Raw genomic sequence first — 15,997 nt, 5'->3', positions numbered from 1 at the left:
CGAGGCTCCTAGGAGTACCTTAGAGACCAACAAGTCTCTAATAAGGTGCTACCGAACTCGAATCTAGCTCTTCTACAGCAGACCGGCACGGCTACCCTCTGAAACTTGGGTGTTAACGTTCCCCATAATTGTGTTTTGAAGATTTCGATGATAATGAGAACCTATCCAGGTTGAGACAGGGATGTCTTCATGAGCCGTGTTTCCCAGCACGAGGAACTGGTCTAACCCCTTGGATTGCCCGTAGGTGGCCAAGAAGCTGGGCCTGAAGGTAAACGAGGTGGATTTCTATGAGCCATTTATGGACGACCCCGTTCGCGTCCCTGAGAAGCCGTATACTGAGGAGGAGCTCGTTGAGTTTGTGAATGAGCATAAAAGGTACAAAGAATGGCTGTCTGAAGCACACACCCCCCGTTTGGGTTGCCAGGTCCCTCTTTGCCACTGGTGGGAGGTTTTGGGGCGGAGCCTGAAGAGGGTGGGGTTTGGGGAGGGGAGGAGTTTCAATGCCATAGAGCCCAATGGCCAACACTGCCATTTTCTCCTGGGGAACTGATGTCTTTCGGCTGGAGATCAGTTGTAATAGCAGGAGATCTCCAGCTAGTGCCTGGAGGTTATGACAAATAAGTAATCAGCCTGCTGTAATGTTAGGGTTAGGGTTAAACACAGCAGCATAAGACAACAAAACACATAAATCATACTATGTAAAGAGTGCTATATTCTATGTGTAGTAGTCAAATACAGTGAATAAATATATACAGCAGGGATGGGGAACCTCAGGCCCGGGGGCCGTATGCGGCCCCCGAGGACATTTTTTGTGGCCCTCGGGAGCTCCGGGGCCCCGCCACAGAGGAGCGGCATAGGGCGGCCCTCCCTGAGGGTGTTCCTGGGGCCACGGCTTGCAGGGGTGCTGCGGTGCCCTTTGGACGTCCTCTCTCTGACTGATGGCTGTTGGTCGGCGAGAGGAGGGGGAGGGACGGTTCCCCCAAGGTTGCCCCCTATAGCCGCAGCGTGCAGGAACGCTGGGGCATACTGTAAGCGCCTCTTGCTGCCTGTCGGCTGTTGAGCAGCGAGGGGTGGGGGAAGAGGCCTGCGGCTCCCGGCGGCAGAGCATGCACGCAGGAGCCGATTGGGCTTCAGGGGGCCTTTTATGGACTCTGGGGTGGGGAGGGCATGGAGCCTGGGGCCAGGTCGCGTGGGGCCAGCGGGTGTGTGTGTGTGGGGGGGGGGAAGGCTTTTCTCTCTCCCTCTCTTTGTCTCTTTCTTTGTCTTTCCCCCCTCTTTCCGTTTCTTTCTCCCTCTCTCCCTTTTCCTCTTTCTCTGTCTTCCTTCCTTCCTCCCTTGCCGATTGACCGCGGGCTGCTCCTCCCTGGTGCCTCGTTTGCTCGGGCCCACTGCTGGCTGCCCTCCTGCTGGGGGGGGAGGACCGGGGGAGCCCTCCAGGCCTTCTCTGCGTGGCCTCCCCTGGGGTTGCCAACCTCCAGGTGGTGGCCGGAGACCTGGCAACCCTAGCCTCTCCCCCCCCACCAGGAGATCTACACCTGGTGTGGCCCCCGAATGATGTTATAAATGTGCAAATGGCCCTTGGCAGGAAAAAGGTTCCCCACCCCTGATATACAGTGATGTTAGCTAAACAAATAGAACTATATACAAAAGTTAAATGTTCTTTTTTGGAACCAGTGTCTTTGGAGTCATTGTCCATAAGTAATCCTTTCAAGGTTGCCACATTTGGGTGCCTTGTTGTTGAAGTGCATCACAGAATTGTATTCTGTTGATTGCACTGACAATATGAAGTTGGGATCATACAAATTTCACAGCCCAAGATGTATAACAGGGGTCCGGATGAATGCCCAGTTTTGACCCGAGGTCTTCATCAGAAAATATGTTCAAGGCAGTTAATATGTCTGCTCTTGTAATGGAGGGAACTCAAAGTGCCTGGAGGTTGGCAACCCTACCTCCTGAGTAATCCAGGCAATTCCGTCTGTTTTGGGGGCCCAGATGTTTCATTCCCAGCTCCTTCCTCCAGGAAGTGGTGTCGTGGTGTTATTCTGCATCAACAGCATTTTCTTGAGTGAAGAGAAACACAGAAATTGGCAAGTACAGAGTAGTGACTCCAGTCTAAGCTCAGAACTGCTTTAAACTGAAGTGACTCTGACCAGGACTGCCCTACTGGATACTCAAAATGGGGGTCTATTGGTAGAGCTAGAGGTAGAGGAAGAAGGAGAAGAAGAAGAAGACGAGGAGGAGGAGTATTTTATATCCCACTTTTCTCTATCTTTAAAGAATCTCACAGCGGCTTACAATCACCTTTCCTCCCCCTCCCCACAACAGACACCTTGGGAGGTAGGTGGGACTGAGAGAGTCCAGAGAGAACTGTGACTAGCCCAAGGTCACCCAGCAGGCTTCATGTGGAGGAGTGGGGAACTGAACCCGGTTCTCCAGATTAGAGTCTGCCGCTCTTAACCACTATGCCATGCTGGCAAGCCCTTTCTTTATATTTGTGACGTTGACCAGATAGTTAGGGTTGCCAACCTTCAGGTGATGGCTGGAGATCTCCTGCTATTACAACTGATCTCCAGCCGATAGAGATCAGTTCCCCTGGAGAAAATAGCCGCTTTGGCCATTGGACTCTATGGCATTGAAGTCCCTCCCCTCCCCAAACTCCGCTCTCCTCAGCCTCTGCCTCACAAACCGGTGGCAAAGAGGGACCTGGCAACCCTACAGATAGTCCAAGACTGGGAACTGGTATGTAGGATCTGCCCATCAGCAGGTGGATTCAGTGTTCTGCTTAGAGCTGATTTACATGGCCCTGTTTTTCAGCGGAGGGTTGTGCAAAGGTTTCGGGAGCCTGGGGCCTGTCTCCATGCATATCAGCATTTTCAACGTAGGCAGATAGTGGCAAGGTGGTGAAAGCTACATCCTACATTGAGTGCCTGGTCCTCAAAGGAACCAGTTCCCCCACTGTTGACTTTCAAGTTAATGGGAGCTGCAGGTTCTCCTTACTGTTTAGAACAGAGATTCCCCATGGTGACCAGGATGTGGTGATGGCTGCCAACTTGGAAGGCTTTAAGAGGGGAGGGGACATGTTCATGGAGGAGAGGGCTATCCATGGCTGCTAGTCAAAATGGATACTACTCACGATGATGCGCATCTCTTCTCTCCAGGATCAGAGGAGCATGCCTGTTATATTAGGTGCTGGGGAACACAGGCAGGATAATGCTGCAGTCGTCTTGTTCATGGGCTTCCTAGAGGCACCTGGTTGGCCACTGTGTGAACAGGCTGCTGGACTTGGTGGGCCTGGGTCTGATCCAGCAGGCTGCTCTTATGTTCTTATGACCTCTGATAGTTGTAGCCGGTGGAACGAGCACTCTGTAAAACTGTGCTCCCTATTTTCCCTTTTCAGATCCACACTACGCAAGTTGCGCCCAGAAGACATGTATGAGACCTGGGTAAGTGCAGCAAATTGGGTTGTGGCATGGTAGGGCATGGCATAGCCTGATTAGATCTTGGAAGCTAAGCAGGGAGGGTCATTACTTGGAGTGGAGATCACCGAGGAAGGCTCTGCAGGGGAAGGGCACGGCAAACTTACCTCTTCTTCTCACTTGCCTTGAAAGCCCCTTGTTAGGGGGTCACCATAAGTCGACTGTGACTAGATAGCACATCGGTACATAAATGCAGCAAGGTGTGCAAGTTCCACCTTTTAAGAAACATCCCAATATGAGAAGCATCTCAACTAGCTGCTGAGCTTTGAACTGACAAAATGTGGGTAGCAATTTATGTATACAGCCTGGAATTACAAGCAATATCCAGTTGACGGAGATCGGCTCTCCTGGAGAAAATGGCTACTTTGTGGGTTTGGACTCTATGGTGTTATTCCCTGTGGAGGTCCCTGCTCTCCCCAAACCTTGTTTTCCCCAGATTCCACCCCCAAATCTGGGATTTCCCAACCCAAACTTGGAAAACCCTAACATAGCCTGAGATGCTCTTCTTTTTCCCCTCGGTGCTTACTTCATGGCATTCTGTAAATGCCAGAACTGGTTTCTTGCAGAGAGGTTAATAACATCTCCTGCTATTCACAACGGATCTCCAGCCAATAGAGACCAGTTCCCCTGGAGAAAATGACCGCTTTGGCAATTGGACTCTGTGGCATTGAAGTCCCCCCCCAAACCCCACCCTCCTCAGGCTCCGCCCCAAAAACCTCCCCACTGGTGGCGAAGAGGGACCTGGCAACCCTACCTGCTGCTCATCCCCAAGGACAGGTGAATGGCAGCGTGTCTTCTCCAGTGCTCTGGTAACAGTCCTCTGAAAGATCTATGGAAAACGCAGCTTGTTTAATGAGTTATTGACTTGGGTATTGTGTATGCGCGATGACAGATGGAAATTGTCTGGGGGGGGAATCACAACCCCGCCACACGCGTACAGTAGACTGTCTTGCTCCGACTTCAGTAGTAAATCTTCTCCCGACATCCCTGTGAAAATCCGACCCCCCTGCGGAAGGCAGCGGAAGACTTGTCCTGGCAAAAAAAAAAAACCATCCCCAAATGATGTTTTCCACTTAATCTTTTAGCTCTTCATTTTATGGGGGTTCTGCCACTCACGGGCTCGGAGGGGAAGGAAATTAGCATTTAGATGGGATTTCCCCCCCCCCTCGCATTAATAGCAATTGAAACGGAGCACCGGGATTGGTAGGAGACGAGGAACATGAGGGCTTTTCATGGTGTAATTCCAAAAATGACATTCGTCGCAGGTGTGCAATAAACAGCCTGGTTGCCACCGAGGACGGCCTTCGCCAAGACAATTTTCACCGTGCCCGGCGACGCAAGGCCTTGTTGGTGGCTCTCGGGAAGACCTCTGACCTCGCTCAAGTTCCCTTTCCGCCTATCGGTTTTCATTGCCTCAACCCTGCCTCTGTGTCACGTCTGGATGCCTCAGGTCGAGGCTGTGTTGAATTCCATGACAGAAGAAAGGTGGGGTATAAGTAAAAAAAAGGCCCCAATCCTGGGAAGAGTACCCTGTTACGGTCTGGAAGGTGGCTGCTTTGAGAAGGGGCCTGACAAGAACGTAATAAAGAGGTGTTTAGGAGGGGTCTGGAGACCAAGTCCTATGAGGAAAGGTTGACGGAGCAGGGTATGTTTAGCCTGAAGAGGAGAAGACGGAGAGGGGACATGAGAACCATCTTCAAGTACTTGAAGGGCTGTCCCTATGGAGGATGGTGCCGAGTTGTTTTCTGTTGCCCCAGAAGGTCGGATCAGAACCAACGGGTTGAAATTAAGTGTTTCCATCTAGACATTAGGAAGAATTTTCTAACAGTGAGAGCGGTTCCTCAGTGGAACAGACTTCCTCAGGAGGTGGTGAGCGCTCCTTCTCTGGAGGTTTTTAAGCAGAGGCTAGATGGCCATCTGTCAGCAATGCTGATTCTATGACCTTAAGCAGATCGCGAGAGGGAGGGCATCTTGGGCATCTTCTGGGCGTGGAGTAGGGGTCACTGGAGGTGAGGGGGGGAGCTAGTTGTGAATTTCCTGCATTGTGCAGGGGGTTGGACTAGATGACCCTAGTGGTCCCTTCCAACTCTATGATTCTATGATCCTTCATCTCATGGAAGGTCCTCAAAATTTGGGGGAGGGACTGGGGTTGCCAGCCCCGGGTTGGGAAATACCCAGAGATTTTGTGGGGTGGAGCCTGAGGAAGGCGGGGTTTGGGGAGGGGAGGCACTGCAATGGGGTATAATGCCATAGAGTCCACCTTCCAAAGTAACCATTTTCTCCAGGGGAACTGATCTTTGTTGCCTGCAGATCAGTTGTAATAGCAGGAGATCTCCAGCTACCACCCGGAGGCTGGCAACCCTAGCTGTAATTACAGGCCTCTGGACCTCACCTCGAGGTTGGTCACATTATCTATATAATCGAGTAAGTAAAACAAACATTCTCACATCTCGACTGGCCTCCCCGTTCCCTACAAAATAATTCAATTTGTGCTTATTTTCCCATTAACCTACAGAGACGTTCCCCGTTCGTTCGGCACAGTCTTCATTCAAAACCTTCCTTGTTTTTCAAAGATTTTTCCAAGGAGACCTCTTCCCAGTCATTTGTATAACCTGGTTCGCCTCCAGCTCTTCCTCGCTCCTAGAATCCTCCTCTCCATCCTCAAGAACATTTTTGTAAGTGTGTTTGTTTGTTTGTTTATAGGAGGATGACATAGACGGAATTCACATCGTGGCATTTGCTGAAGAAGACGACCCAGGTAGGAGACACATCTCTACTTCCCCAGGGCTAGGAGAAAAAGCAGAGCCAGCGTGGTGTAGTGATTAAGAGCGGCGGACTCTAATCTGGAGAACCGGGTTCGATTCCCCGCTCATAAGAACATAAGAAAGGCCCTGCTGGATCAGACCCAGGCCCATCAAGTCCAGCAGTCTGTTCACACAGTGGCCAACCAGGTGCCTCTCGGAAACCCACAAACAAGACGGCTGCAGCAGCATTATCCTACCCGTGTTCCAAAGCCCCTAATATAATAGGCATGCTCTGATCCTGGAGAGAATCCTCCACATGACGTCTGCTGGGTGACCTTAGGCCAGTCGCAGTTCTCTCAGAATACCTTGTGTGACTGTACAGGTGAACAACATCAGACACAAAGAGAAAACTTAAGCGGGCTGAATAAGGTCTAAAGGTTTTGCACGGCAATCCCCTGGGACTGCGTAAAGGACTCTGTTCTCAAGCTGATGGATTGCTAGTTACCATTCAGACTGTGGAATGGGGCACAGCTAATTGTCTGGCAGAAAAACACCGGCTTGCCAACTTCTCAGAAGGTGTGCAGGGAAACACCCCCGCTCCTTCCACTAGCATAGTTTCTTGGAGCCCACCCTTTCCACCCTGTCTGGTGACGGTGGAAAACACAAAGCATGTCCCTCGCGGTTGGCATGTCATGGGCACAACATACATTCACATGTTCATCCTTGCAGATGGCTATGAATTCCTGGAGACCGTGAAGCAAGTTGCCAAAGACAACACCAACAATCCTGACCTGAGCATTGTATGGATTGACCCCGATGATTTCCCACTGGTGAGTAGCCAGAGCAATTCAGTGGCTTATGCCAGCGTGGTGTAGTGGTTGGGAACGGTGGACTCTAATCTGGAGAACTGGGTTCAGTTCCCCACTCCTCCACATGAGCAGTTGGCTCTAATCTGGTGAACTGGGTTGGTTTCCCCTCTCCTACACATGAAGCCTGCTGGGTGACTTTAGGCAAGTCACAGTTCTCTCCGAACTCTCTCAGCCTCACCTACTTCACAAGGTGTCTGTTGTGGGGAAAGGAAGGGAAGGAGACTGTAAGCTGGTTTGATTCTCCTGAAAAGGTAGAGAAAATTGGCATATAAAAACTAACGCTGCTTCTTCTTCTTGTTTCTATTTGCAAAATAAATAGTATACAAAGAAAACAGCCACAAACGTTCTCCTACATTTCTGAACAACCCCAATGCTGAAACCAACCACCTGTTAGGCAGATTTCTGGAATGCTTTACTTTTTAAAGCCAAATGGAGAAGATGCTTCATCTTTTCCTAGCTGTTCCTTTCCCAGCTCAAAATCATTCTCCCCAGCCCGCCTTTTAACCCACATGAGGCTGGGACGGAACAGGGCCCCATAGCTTCCGATCCCATGAAAAAGCAACTTGGAGAGGGAAATTTGGAGTGAAAAACTGACGAGAGAGGGAAATCCAACCACCTCTCCCTTGTCTGCCCTCTATGGCACTGGACATAAGAATATAAGAACATAAATAAGAAAGGCCCTGCTGGATCAGACCAAGGTCCATCAAGTCCAGCAGTCTGTTCACACAGTGGCCAACCAGGTGCCGCCAGGAAGCCACAAACAAGACGAGTGCAGCAGCACCATCCTGCCTGTGTTCCACAGCACCCAAAATAATAGGCATGCTCCTCTGATACTAGAGAGAATAGGTATGCAGCATGACTACTATCCATTCTAACTAATAGCCATGAATACCTGTTAGCCGAATTGCTCCTTTATATGGGGAAATTAGCTGAGCAATCGGTAACTATGTATTTTTATAGCGGTCTCGCACTCAACTATACCAGAATCCGTTTAATGAGACGTCTGAATAAAGACAGAGACTAGGAGTTCCAAATTAAACAGTGTTTATGTATTCAAGCATTCAAATGGTGCAATACAAGCATACAAGAGACTAGTAAATTAAAGATAGTAGTACAGAGACATTTGCCAATGTGGCAGGTTATCGTTGATCCAATATTTACCGTATCTAGATGAGGTGTTGTCCAATTTCACGCAGGCTACAAACAAATTGAAAAGGAAGACCGAGATGGGGGTGGGGATTCCCGTAGACTTGACCAGCAAGGCGGGAGGGAGCGTGGTAAGGCTCGCAAAACCAAACCAACAGAGTAACGGCAAAGGTGCCAGGAAAGACCTAAGGTGACTAGAATGGGCCAGGGGCATCCCAGTTATACTATTTTCTGGGGGCAGGAAGAGGGGTTTTTACCCCTCCCAGGTTCCCAGGTGACAAAAGGTGACAAAAGGATTAAGCTGTGTCTACCGGGGCAGGGTAGTGAGAATTTGGAAATCTTTTCTAATGCCAATGGCTTTCGCAACCCGAGATGGTCTGGAATCTCTCTGCTGATGTGATTTACATTCAGGAACAATGGGTGCGATCTGTGCAAATGTCCTGGGGTCGCTGCAGCTGGACAGGGGGGGGGGATGACTCATCAGGATCACTGCTAACGACCCATTGAGCAACGGAGGAAGTTGGGAGGGGGAGCAGCTCGCATTGAGTACATGGCTGTCAGCTCTCTGCGAAATGGCTGCTACTGGAACAGAGGTTTACAGGAACATGGCTCCTCTCAGGCTCACAAGAGACGGCCCTTTGCATCTGGTTCCTAGCGGCTGGTTGCCCGGGCTGGCAAGAGCGGCTGTGTCAGTTTCCAAATGAGCCACGCCGCGACCGCCCAGTAGCGTTTGGGGCAGGCGCGCGGCTGGAAAGCAGTAGTGCGCTTGCATAACGGGTTGCCAGATCCAGTCCTGGAGATTTAGGCAGGCCCGTATGCTATCATACCCCTCTCCTCCATGAATATGTCTACTCCCCTCTTAAAGCCCTCCAAGCTGGCAGCCATCGCCACATCCTGGGGCAGGGAGTTCCACCATTTAACTATGCGTGGTGTGAAAAAATACTTCCTTTTATCTGTTTTGAATCTCTCAGACCATCCTCGCCTGGAGACTGGCTAGCCCACCCCCATCCTATGAATATGAAGCCATTGACCCTCTCTGTATTCTGTTCCTGCAGCTGGTCACATACTGGGAAAAGACCTTCAAGCTCGATCTCTTCAAGCCGCAGATCGGGGTGGTCAACGTCACAGATGTGAGTATCAGGTCGCAGAGCCCGCATCCTTTGTTACTGAATATGCCCTTGCCGTTAGAAACACTACAGGTGGCTCATTAAAAGGAGAAACAATCCATCACTACCAGGACCAGATTAAAACAGCAGGAAGAAAGTAGATTAAAACAGCAGGAAGAAAGTAGATTCCTTTGAAATGTGGTGTTGGAGGAGAGTGTTATGGATACCCTGGACTGCAAAAATAATAATAATAATAATATTAAACCAAATCAGTGGGTTATAGATCAAATCAAGCCTGAACTGACCCTAGAAGCTAAAATGACTCAACTGAGGCTGTCGTATTTTGGTCGCATTATGAGAAGACAAGAGTCGCTGGAAAAGACAGTCATGCTAGGAAAAGTTGAAGGCAGCAGGAAAAGAGGAAGACCCAACAAGGGATGGATGGACTCAATAAAGTCAATTTGCAAGACCTGAGCAAGGCTGTCAAAGATAGGACATTCCGGAGGACATTGATTCATAGGGTCGCCATGGGTTGGAAGTGACTTGACGGCACTTAACACACACACACACACAAACTTACTATTAGAAGAATGACAATTTACAGCAGCAGTCAAACCAAACATATTTTTGGTCAGTTAAGGGCAGAAAACCCCTCAAACACAGCTTATGACACTCTATAAAACGTCTGGGGAAATAATGGTTTCCTCAGGCGCCTAAGACTCAAAAGGTTCAGCACCCTGGCTGAGAATCTGATTGAATTTTGGCTTGTCCAGGGCTTGTCCAGGGCCCCATGGCGCAGAGTGGTAAGCTGCAGTACTGTAGTCCAAGCTCTGCTCACGACCTGAGTTCAATCCCCACGGAAGCCGGTTTCAGGTAGCCTGCTCAGGGTTGACTCAGCCTTCCATCCTTCTGAGGTTGGTAAAATGAGGACCCAGCTTGCTGGGGATAAAGTGTAGATGACTGGGGAAGGCAATGGCAAAAAAAGTAAAAGGTAAAGGTCCCCTGTGCAAGCACCGGGTCATTCCTGACCCATGGGGTGACATGACATCCTAACGTTTACTAGGCAGACTTTGTTTACAGGGTGGTTTGCCAGTGCCTTCCCCAGTCATCTTCCCTTTACCCCCAGCAAGCTGGGTGCTCATTTTACCGACCTCGGAAGGATGGAAGGCTGAGTCGACCTTGAGCCGATTACCTGAAACCAACTTTCATTAGGATCTAACTCAGGTCGTGAGCAGAGCTTGGACTGCAGTACTGCAGCTGTCCACTCTGCTCCACGGGGATCTAAAGTGTAGATGACTGGGGAAGGCCATGGCAAACCACCCCGTAAACAGAATCTGCCTAGTAATCATTGGGATGTCACATCACCCCATGGGTCAGGAATGACCCAGTGCTTGCACAGGGGATTACCTTGACCTTTAGGGTCCAGAAACAAGGCTCATTTGCACGCGCACCCCATCCATGTGCCCTGACCTGGACGGCTCAGGCTAGCCATCTCATTACATCTCAGAAGCTAAGTCCCTGCACTGTGTGGAGAACATCCTCTGCCTGTTTTCCTGAGCGACCTTGTCTTTTAGGCTGACAGTGTGTGGATGGACATCAGAGACGACGACGACCTTCCCACGCCCGAGGAGCTGGAGGACTGGATCGAAGACGTTCTCGCTGGGAAGATCAATACCGAAGACGATGACGTTGATGAAGACGATGATGAAGACGACGATGACGATGATGACTAGGACGGGTTCTCCGGAATTTGTCTTTGGACAGTACACCTCAACACCTGACGTGTTGCTTTTCCTGAAGGGAAGGAAGGCGCCCGATGTCCGTCAGGACTTCTGAAGGCTGTTTCTGTGGGTCGTTAAAGACTCATTGCCCCAGTTCCTTTCCTTCCCCCCCAAATTCTCCTTTTTCTGGCTTCCATAAAGAGCTCGCCGAGCATAAGGTATAATGAGATGAATAAAAAATGGTGACTGCTACACCAATCTGAACCGCTTTCCCTTCGGGTCTCCTCATTGACAAGGATGAGAGAATGAGATTGGCTCTTTCACGGAAGCGCACATGGGCCAAACGGGGCTTTACAAGGAGCTGGGAACTCCCTGTACAGATCTGAGATGTCCCCCACCCCAAATCAGAGCAAACCCCATAAGAACATAAGAAAGCCCTGCTGGATCAGACCAAGGCCCATCAAATCCAGCAGTCTGTTCACACAGTGGCCAACCAGGTGCCTCTAGGAAGCCCACAAACAAGACGACTGCAGCAGCATTATCCTGCCTGTGCTCCAAAGCTCCTGATATAATAGGCATGCTCCTCTGATCCTGGAAAGAATAGGTATGTATCACGACTAGCATTCATTTTGACTAGCAGCCATGGATATCCCTCTCTTCCATGAACATGTCCACTCCCCTCTTCAAGCCTTCCAAGTTGGCAGCCATCACCACATCTTAGGGCAGGGAGTTCCACAATTTAATTATGCATTGTGTGAAGAAAGACCTCCTTTTCTCTGTTTTGAATCTCTCTTCCTCCAGCTTCAGCAGATGACCCCACATTCTAATATTATGAGAGAGGGAGAAAAGCTTTCCCCTGTCCGCTCTTTGCATACCATGCATAATTTTATAGACCTCTATCATGTCTCCCCTTATCCGCCTTCTTTCCATGCTAAACAGCACTAAGTGTTTTTAACTGCTCCTCATAGGGCCATTGCTGTAGCCCCCTGATCCTTTTGGTTGTGTTTTTGGCTGGCAAAAACAAACCCCTTGCAGACCACTGCAGGTAACCACTGTACAGGTGTGCACATTTGCTTGCAGTTTGGAGCACTTCCTGCAGTTTCTAATCACCTGTTACTGCCAGCCACACTGAATTGCTTTAACTGACATTAGCCTCAAATCAGATTTCAGCGATGACATGTCAGAGAGCAATCACTCCTGCAACTCCACCCCCACTTCAGTGGGTGCATTAGTGCCAAGCTAAATGTTTCTGCAGAGGTTGCTTTTGCAGAGGTGGAGGCAGCTGCTTTCTTCTCTGTGGGGAGAAGAAAAAGCAGCTAGATGCTGGCCTTTTATACACGGGTAGTTTCCGCTGGATATGCTGCTCTCTCGATGCACAGCGTTTGAACTAGAATTCTCAAATCCCAATGCACATTGGCTTCCCCCCCTCCCCCAAAGAAATTCCTGGAGTACTTGGGATGAAATTTATGCATCACCAGGGGAAATGCGGAGCTTCAGAACTTCTCACTAGCCGCAAACAAAAAAACTGATCGATCAGGCTGAGGTCTGAAACTGACCAACTATCGCTGTGAAACTGATCAAATGAGCAACCTCATAGTATTCCAGCTTCAAGGGGACATAGGTCATTTGTGATTATTTCAGCATTCTGGCTAATTGCAAACAACTACAAAAACCCTGTTAGATCAGGCTGAGGTCTGAAACTGACCAACTATCACTGTGAAACTGACCAAATGAGCAACCTCATAGTATTCCAGTTTTGAGGGGAGGCATTGGATGAAGGGGAAAGACAAATGGGAGGGAGAAGCAAAAATGGGCATGGGAAAAAAACCCCACATTGACAAGTATGCACAGGACCAGCTTTTGATTTGTGATTGAGGCAGACATTAAATTCGGGGTAAATTTGTGAGGAGCCCTGTGGCGCAGAGTGGTAAGCTGCAGTACTGCAGTCCAAGCTCTGCTCACAACCTGAATTCGATCCTGACGGAAGTTGGTTTCAGGTAGCTGGCTCGAGGTTGACTCAGCCTTCCATCCTACCGAGGTCGGTCAAATGAGTACCCAGCTTGCTGGGGGTAAAGGGAAGACGACTGGGGAAGGCACTGGCAAACCACCCCGTAAACAAAATCTGCCTAGTAAACGTCGGGATGAGACGTCACCCCATGGGTCAGGAATGACCCGGTGCTTGCAGTAGTAGACCTTTAAAATAGTAGTAGACTATTTTAGTAGTAGACCTTTAAAACAGCATCCACAGAACATGGAGAAAGTGCGAGGGGAGAGCAAGGCAACTTCTAAAGGTTGGAAAATCTATGCATAATGAAAACAAAACCCCAAAGTACGCGGGGCTTGATGGCAACGGAAACAACCCATGCCTAAAACGCCTCTGGTTTTAATCAGAAAGGACAGGAAGAAATAGGGTTCAGCGTCACTTCAGGTCGGTAGCCATATTAGTCTGGCTAGCCCGATCTCGTCAGATCTTAGATTAGAAGCTAAGCAGGGTCAGCCCTGGTTAGTATTTGGATGGGAGACCACCAAGGAAGACCAGGGTTGCTGTGCAGAGGAAGGCACTGGCAAACCACCTCTGTTAGTCTCTTGCCATGAAAACCCCAAAAAGGGGTCGCCATAAGTCGGCTTAGACTTGACGGCACTTTACACACACACAGCAGGGCAAAATTTGAGTCTAGGAGTACCTTAAACACCAAGGAAATTTTGCTGGGTAAAAGCTTTCGTGAGTCAAATCCTATATTGTCAGATACAAGTGAGAATTTGTATCAGGCCCCACGCTAGTCAAATGCAGACTTCTTGCAGCTGTATTTTAATGTTGGGTTTTTGTTTTGTTTTTAAGCTGGTCATGCCTCTCTCAGCACCTTGTCAAGTCTGGCCCTCAGTTCATGCTCTGATTGCACAGAAAAATATATATATATTAGTTGGCTCCTGGCTGAACTTCAGCCGGAGACCAAAAAGACAGAGCATGAGAACTGCTTGCTCCTCTCCTCACTTCTGACTGAAGTACAAGGGGGGGAAACCTGCTTGGCTCTCTCTCACACTGGCTTTCCCCTTGCTGGAAATCACAGGAATTGAACAGATCAAGCTATTTTGCCAGCTAGACAATATCTCTGCAAAGTGGTGAAAGGAAAGGCAAGCGTGTCTCTGACTGCCTTGTAGCGTTGCCAGGTCCCTCTTTGCCACCGGCGGGAGGTTTTTGGGACGGAGCCTGAGGAGGGTGGGGTTTGGGGAGGGGAGGGCCATAGAGTCTAATGGCCGAAGTGGCCATTTTCTCTATCAGCTGGAGATCAGTTATAATAGCGGGAGAACTCCAGCTAGGAAGTTGGCAACCCTTCTGCCTTGTGTATGTTCAGGTGGAACATGAGAAGAGAGGTTCCAAAGCTCACAGATCTCAACATGGGGGATACCTGAAGCACAAGTCCCCCCTTATTTGGATAAAAAACATAAGAAAAGCCATGCTGGATCAGACCCAGGCCCATCAAGTCCAGCAGTCTGTTCACGCAGTGGCCTGCCAGAGGCGTCTAGGAAGCCCACAAACAAGACGACTGAAGCAACATTATCCCACCTGTGTTCTGCAGCACCTAATGTGATAGGCATGCTCCTCTGATCCTGGAGAGAATAGATGTGCATCATGACTAGTATCCAGTTTTACTAGTAGCCATGAATACTCCTCTCTTTCATGGTGTGGAACAGCTCGAAGAATTGTCTTGCGACCGGATATGCAAGAACCTGTCCCTGCAGGGTTGCCAGCTCCAGGTTGGGAAATACCTGGAAATTTTGGGGGTGGAGCCTGAGGAGGGCAGGGTTTGGGGAAGGGAGGGACTTCAATGCCATAGAGTCCAATTGCCAAAGCGGCCGTTTTCTCCAGGTGAACTGGTCTCTGTCTCCTGATTACTTGTAATAGTGGGAGATCTCCAGCCAAAACCTGGAGGCTAGCAATCCTATGTCACATGAAGCTGCCTTATACTGAATCAGATCCTCGGTCCATCAAAGTCAGTATTGTCTACTCAGACCGGCAGCGGCTCTCTGGGGTCTCAGGCAGGGGTCTTTCACATCACCTACTTGCCTTGTCCCTTTAACTGGAGATGCCGGGGACTGAACCTGGGACCTTCTGCGCACCAAGAAGAGGCCCTACCACTGAGCCACAGCCCCTCCCCTGGCAACCCCCTCCCAGAGACAACTAATTTGCCACCAGGTGTAGAATCCAGTGTAGAAAATGATCTCCCGCTGAAGGAACATGCATATTCTGACCAGGCAAAATCAAAAGTCTCACCAGCGGTGAGAAAATGGGAACTCAGCTGCTTCCATGGGAGGGGAGACAGGAAGGAAAAGCCAGGAGAGTGACCATCAGGGTGCGGAAAGGTCAGCCAGAGTTTGCCTCGCCCTGAAATGAAGCCTGTTGCAGACCTTTTCCGGCAGAGAGAGGCAGAGATTGTAACAAGACCTTTCTACTTAAACCTTGGCCAACAAACACATACGTTGGGCCTCAGACTGACTAGGATAGGGTTGCCTGATCCCTCTTCACCACCAGCAGGAGGTTTTTGGGGCAGAGAAGGAGAAGACCAAGGAGAAGAAAAGGAGGAGGAGGAGTTGGTTTTTACATGCCAACTCTCTCTACCACTGAAGGCAGAATCGAAACAGCTTACAATCACCTTTTCTTCCCCTCCCCACAACAGATACCCTGTGAGGTAGGTGGGGCTGAGAGGGCTGTGACTAGCCCAAGGTCCCCCAGCTGGCTTCATGTGTTGGAGTGGGGAAACCAACCCAGTTCACCAGATTGGCATGCACCGCTCATGTGGAGGAGTGGGGGAATCGAGCCCTGTTCTCTAGATCAGAGTCCACCGCTCCAAACCACTGCTCTTAGCCACTACATCACGCTGGCGCCAGTAGGGAAATGCAGAGAACTCCTATACGTTTACCCTAAATATAGATCTG

General features: G+C 49.8%; 1 protein-coding gene across 1 annotated transcript in view; it reads left to right on the top strand.

Annotated features, from left to right (window-relative positions):
• The window catches only part of CASQ2 (calsequestrin 2), a 33,304-nt gene extending 22,206 nt beyond the window's left edge, over positions 1-11,098 (top strand). Inside the window, exons 6-11 of the mRNA XM_056848360.1 lie at positions 245-375; positions 3,398-3,443; positions 6,180-6,234; positions 6,950-7,050; positions 9,291-9,365; positions 10,916-11,098. Of these exons, the coding sequence (XP_056704338.1) occupies positions 245-375; positions 3,398-3,443; positions 6,180-6,234; positions 6,950-7,050; positions 9,291-9,365; positions 10,916-11,074 (567 nt within the window). The 3' untranslated portion in view covers positions 11,075-11,098. The remainder of the gene's footprint in view (positions 1-244; positions 376-3,397; positions 3,444-6,179; positions 6,235-6,949; positions 7,051-9,290; positions 9,366-10,915) is intronic.
• Positions 11,099-15,997: the final 4,899 nt, after the last annotated feature.

This window comes from Euleptes europaea, chromosome 4, assembly GCF_029931775.1.
Source record: "Euleptes europaea isolate rEulEur1 chromosome 4, rEulEur1.hap1, whole genome shotgun sequence".
Lineage (NCBI taxonomy): Eukaryota > Metazoa > Chordata > Lepidosauria > Squamata > Sphaerodactylidae > Euleptes > Euleptes europaea.
The sequence above is the reverse complement of the archived record's forward strand: the minus strand, read 5'-3'. Positions and strand labels throughout refer to the sequence as shown.